At 34.6% G+C, this 5,768-nt stretch overlaps 1 protein-coding gene across 1 annotated transcript; it reads left to right on the forward strand.

Annotated features, from left to right (window-relative positions):
- Positions 1-4,537: 4,537 nt before the first annotated feature.
- On the forward strand, positions 4,538-4,913 carry LOC133330227 (uncharacterized). Its single transcript, XM_061538690.1, has 2 exons — positions 4,538-4,552; positions 4,626-4,913. The coding sequence occupies exons 1-2, from the start codon at positions 4,538-4,540 to the stop codon at positions 4,911-4,913; spliced, it is 303 nt and encodes a 100-aa protein (XP_061394674.1).
- The last annotated feature ends 855 nt before the right edge of the window (positions 4,914-5,768 follow it).

The raw sequence follows: 5,768 nt of genomic DNA on the forward strand, positions 1-5,768 counted from the left end.
TTATACCCTACACAACTATGTCGTCAGGGTATTATAGCTTTGTGCAATATTGATCCTAGACCTTTAAGTATACCGATCGTCATATCTCGACTAGCTGAGTCGATCTAGACATGTGTGTCCGTCCGTCTGTCCATTATAATTTGTAAACACGATACAGGCCACAGTTATGGACCAAGCTTCACGAAATTTTGCATGTAGGATGGGTTCTGGCCAATGAAGACCCCTATTGTTTTTGGTAAAGATCGATTAATATTTAGGGGATGATATGGACCAAATACTAAATTTTTGTCGGTTTTTCTGGTCGCTCCAGAGGCAGCAATTATGGCCAGAACATCGTGAAATTTTACATGGAGAAGGGGATCAGGCCAAAGAATAAACATGCCTGATTTTATAAAGATCGGTCTATATTTAGCGAGTCAAATGGACCCTGACTTTTGTGTGAAAAATTACAAAATTTGGATTCTATGGCGTATATATTTACTCCTAGAGGACATAGACCCGAGAAGTTGATAGTATATTCAAGAGGAGTGGCTGACCTTTAAATTGATACCAATTATAATGTCGTATGTTCTCGGATGTGGGAGTTAATCTTAAATATTTACAGGTGCTTACGTATCCAGATATGATATAGTAACCCTTACCACACTTGAAGGCGGAAATGTAACGCTGATCGATTTGAAATTTTCCATGGGGTTCCAGTTATGGCCAAGGACAGCGCTTGTCATTTTCGGTGATGATCAGATAATAATTTTAGGATGAAGTGGACCGAAAACTTAATTTTTTGCAATTTTCCGAATCGATATATAGGCCACAGTTATAAGCCGATCATCACCATACAACTCACGCTGAAGTCAATCTGGACAAGTAATAAGAAGGACTGTACTGAATATTAGTAATATTCGGAAAATATGTCAGTGTGTCGAAGATGTGCTGTTGACCTCTAATCGGGCAAGATGGTGCAAATGTCACGAAATATTTCCCAGGCTCGGAATAAATTACTTTAGAAAGTTAGAACTCCGTCGTAGTTGTGTAGGGTATCGTATGGTCGGCCCCGTCCGACTATACTGCTCCGCTCATTGGTTTTAAAATTTGTGTTGCATGTACATTGTGATTTACAACATTCTTATAGAAAAGACCTCTGTATAGGTTCACCTTTAGGTATGCCTATGATGGAGGATATCAAAGATAGGCCATATGCAAGAAATAACCATACAATATATCTTTGTGAAATGTATAAGAAACGTTATTTCAAAAATGTGTAGGTATAAATTAGCTTTATCTAACCTTGTATCCCTTGTAATATTGCATAAGTTGTAAATGTGTACAAAACCGCATTTTTGGTAAGTCTCCGATTATCGACATTTTAATTTATTTGTCACATTCAGAAAAAATTAACTGTAATTTGCCTTTTGCGGCTTTAAGGGGCTAATAGAAAGCCTCGATGATGCTGCATGATTTTCAATAGTTTAAAAGTTTTCACCACACATCCCCATATAATTTTAAATAGTATCCAATTTAAGAAAAAATCATAAATAATCGTATTTTAAGTGCGCATTTTATTTAAACAAACTATATTACTATAAGTTAATTATTAATACTCATTGATTATGCATTCCATGTCCACCATGGTGTCGGCCGTGACGTCGTCGATTCACAGAAAAACTTCTTGGACTTCCAAAATTACCTCTGGGACGACCTACTGGCCCTTGATGTACATTATGAGGACCGCTATACTGTACTGGAGGACGATTAAATCCTATTTCATGATTTTGCAAATCATTATAGTGAGGCCGTTTACCATGATGCTGAGACACTACGAGGCCGATCGATAATCCCGCAATCATTAACTGTAAAATGAAAATAAATATTTGTTTACATTATTTTAGGTCGAAAATATTTTACATTGTATTTTACAATTATGTTAAAAATCTTCGCCATTATAGTACTATAATGTAATTTGATTAAATGTCAAAATGTAAATGTCGCTTGTTTCGACATATAGACACTTTTTATATAATGTGGTCGTGGTACAGGTACCGCAACATACGTAAATTATGTTCTACCTGTATCCGCAAAAATGTGTTTCCGAGAATATTATTGCAGTTTCAAGCAGTGAACATGAAATACAAATGTAAAAGAACAAAAATCGAAACGGCTGCGATATACTAATAACAATTGTATGAATTGCCAAAATTTGGCGTATAATTTAGCCTCTAGAGCGTGTTTAGTCGCTCCAGAAGCTAAGTTACATGCCAACATAAAAAATAGGGTTTCGGTCCATGTCATGTCATAAGTATTATCGGACGTGGTTTGTCGAAAACGATGAGCCCTTATTAGAGTAACCATCGCAGTCACCAAATCTAGTTAACAAATTTTAAGCATTAAAATAAAAATAGGAGCGAAATGTTGATCAATTGCGCAAGGCTTGTGGGTTCCATGTCGCAGAGATACCAAGGGGTGTTAAAAATTAAAGGAGCTTCAACCAAATATTCATATAATATGATTTAATTATCTATGTTTCGGAGTAGTTTATGCAACTAGATCTGTAGTGACAGTTCATCACGGAGCACGGCTGCAAAGGGACACCAGTTGGTAATAATAAACAGATTGTCAGAGAAGTAAAAAAACACCCAATTAGGAGTTCAACGAAATTGGTAAGATTGTTATCGTTGGATAAAACCTCAAGGACAGAGAGTAGACGAGCTGTGGTAACAGGTATACATACCCGAAAACTGTCAAGAAAGCCATTTATTTCTGAAAAGAATCGGAAAGCCAGATTTACTTCCCAAAAGCTCATATCGGTTGATATCCGACTCAATATGTTTTCGGATAAATTAAAGTTTAATTTTTATGACACAGATGCGAACAAATAGAAAAGTATTTGTAGTATTGTAGAGATCTAAATATAAAACCATTAAGGAAAGCAGTAAAGTCGGACTCGGCCGACTATATGATACACTTTATCATTTTGAGTATATTTTATACATATATGTATCCTTACAATTGCATGCCAATGATCACTCGAAGGAACATACTCATGTCTTTCTGCAACCTATGCTAAATTTAATTTCATTCGGGCAGATTTAGAGTCGTCCGCCTACCATGAGACAAATTTATGGAAAACGATTTATAGCAAAATTGTTACACGCTATTTGGTAAGCTGCACTGTCAAAAATTCAATCTCAATCAGACACCCGTTCGAATTACATATGCAACAATTTCAACAAAACGCAATAACGTAATTCAAATCTCAATTCGATACGTTGTGCAAAATTTTGTGTTAATAGGACAAAATTAGGATTTTGGTGCACATTTATGTAAAAAATATCAATGCGTCAATGTGAAATCAAAAGCAGAATTTTTTTTAAATAAAGCCAAAATTGCAAATAATTTAAAAAAATTCCGGATACAAATTAAAAGTGCTAGACCATTTTATTTTTGTGCTAAACGAGTATGAAAAGTACTAAATTGGCAACACAACATATAGTATTTTATTGAATTTTAATTGAAGACTACATAAATAATATTAATACTAGTTACAAGTAATAAGAAAGAGGTTGTATTAACGGTTAAGCAAATATATCACATTCGAACCTACCTAAACATACTCTTAATACCAGTAAGGAAAATAGTAAAGTCGACTATTTGAGGTGGGTATATACAAAAAATGAATCCTAACAGACGTCGCATTTTTAAAGGACCAGTAAAAAGAAATTGGAAACATGTCATTCTGCAACCGATACTACATTTTTCATGTGGTCAGATATAGAAGCTATACCTAAAACTGAACCGATCTCAGGAAACTTAACACACATCATTCTAGACCTAATTCATTACGCTGTGCCAAATTTCGTTCAAATCGAAAGATATATAGAGACTCTGGTGCGCCATTTACATTAAATCAGACGAAAATATATATGGGAGCTATATCTAAATCTGAACCGATTTTCCCAATTTCTATATGGTTCCTCCTTGGGCGAAATAAGTGATCTATGATCCAAATCGGATCATAAATGTGACCTGTACTTTGTTCATAAAAAATGGCTGGACGGACATGCGTAAATCGACTCAGAAAGTGATTCTATGCATATTCTCAAAAGGAACCATGTGTATATCTCGTTTCCTTTTGCCTGCTACAAACATATGCACAAAGACATAATACCCTGTACCACAGTGTGGTGAAGGGTGTAAAAAATAAAATGTACCAGCTAACCCACTTTTGCCATGTCAGCTAGTATTTACCTACTTTTCAAGTCCTTTTTGGTACTGTTATAAATGTAGTTGCATTAACTTTTCCACAAACAATTCAGAACATAAAATTTTCCACTGCTTAATTTCTTAATCCACAGGTACTAATTGTTGGACCTATTAAAATCACATCCACCTTTGTGCAGGTAATTAAGATACTGGGAAATTCCTTTTTCCATTTTAACTAAATGTGCTCAGCAGAAAATGGTATAAATAGTAAAATCATACTTAATACAACCATAGTATTATTTGAATATTGAAACTATTAACATCTTACTGCAGCACCAAAATGTTTAAATACCTTGTAAGTTGGCATAAATCTAATAAATAATTACGAAAATATATTTTTAATATCTATATATTCGTATATATTCCAGCTACTTATCTTGTCGTTCGCCGTTGTTCTGACGATGAGCTATAATCACCATAACAGACAACCATCATATCATGGTGGTCACGGTGGTGGACCACCTGGTGGTCATCATGGTAGCTTTGGTGGTCCAGCCGGTAGTCATCACGGAAATTTGAAAGGTCATCATTCTGGCTCAAGTGATCATCATGGTGGATTTGGTGATCATCGTGGTGGTTTCGGTGATCATCATGCTGGTCATCATGGGGGTTTTAGCGTTCATGAATCACATGGTCGTCACCATAGACGTTATTAGATCGGCGAAAATAAAAACAATTAAATTTAATGATATTTCGTATACGATACAAAGTAAAGCTCATACACTCACATACAAAAAATAAATCAGACATTTTAATTAAAACTTCAACCCATTACCATTTATGCTCTTTTACAAATAAAATAACGTTTTTTAATAAAAGTCCTAGATTTATGGAATTTGTAAATATGCTAGCTTTTTCCAATTTTTAGTTAATATTTCCGTTATGAATTTCCGAATGAATACATCATAATGAAATGTGACAAGTACATATCGTTTACAAAATAATTTGAAATGTTCGGGAACGCAAATCTAGTAAATATGCCAAAATAAGATGGCAATACTTGAAAATCAACGCAACAGCCAATCAGAAGTAGGCATTCCTGTTTACCATTTTTACTCGGCCAAATTTCTCGAGTAAAAAGTTTACAAAGGGAACGCCATTTTGTTTTGTTCTCTCTTAAATTTGATTTAAAGTTTATATATTGACTTTGGTGCACCATTTACATTAAATCGGACGAAAATATATATGGGAGCCATATCTAAATCTGGACCGATTTTCAGGAAACTTAACACACATCATTCTAGACCTAATTCAGTACTTTATGCCAAATTTCGTGCAAATCGAAAGATATATAGGGACTTTGGTACACCATTTACATGAAATCCGTCGATACTATATATGAGAGCTATATCTAAATCTGGACCGATTTTCACGAAACTTGGTAGACATCACTCTACACTGAATTCTGTACGTTATACCAAATTTCGTGCAAATCGAAAGATATATAGGGACTTTGGTGCACTATTTACTTGAAATCGGTCGAAACTATATATGGGAGCTATATCTAAATC

This window comes from Musca vetustissima, unplaced genomic scaffold (assembly GCF_032173495.1).
Source record: "Musca vetustissima isolate MV318-11 ecotype Yass unplaced genomic scaffold, APGP_CSIRO_Mvet_v1 utg43523, whole genome shotgun sequence".
Taxonomy (NCBI): Eukaryota; Metazoa; Arthropoda; class Insecta; order Diptera; family Muscidae; genus Musca; species Musca vetustissima.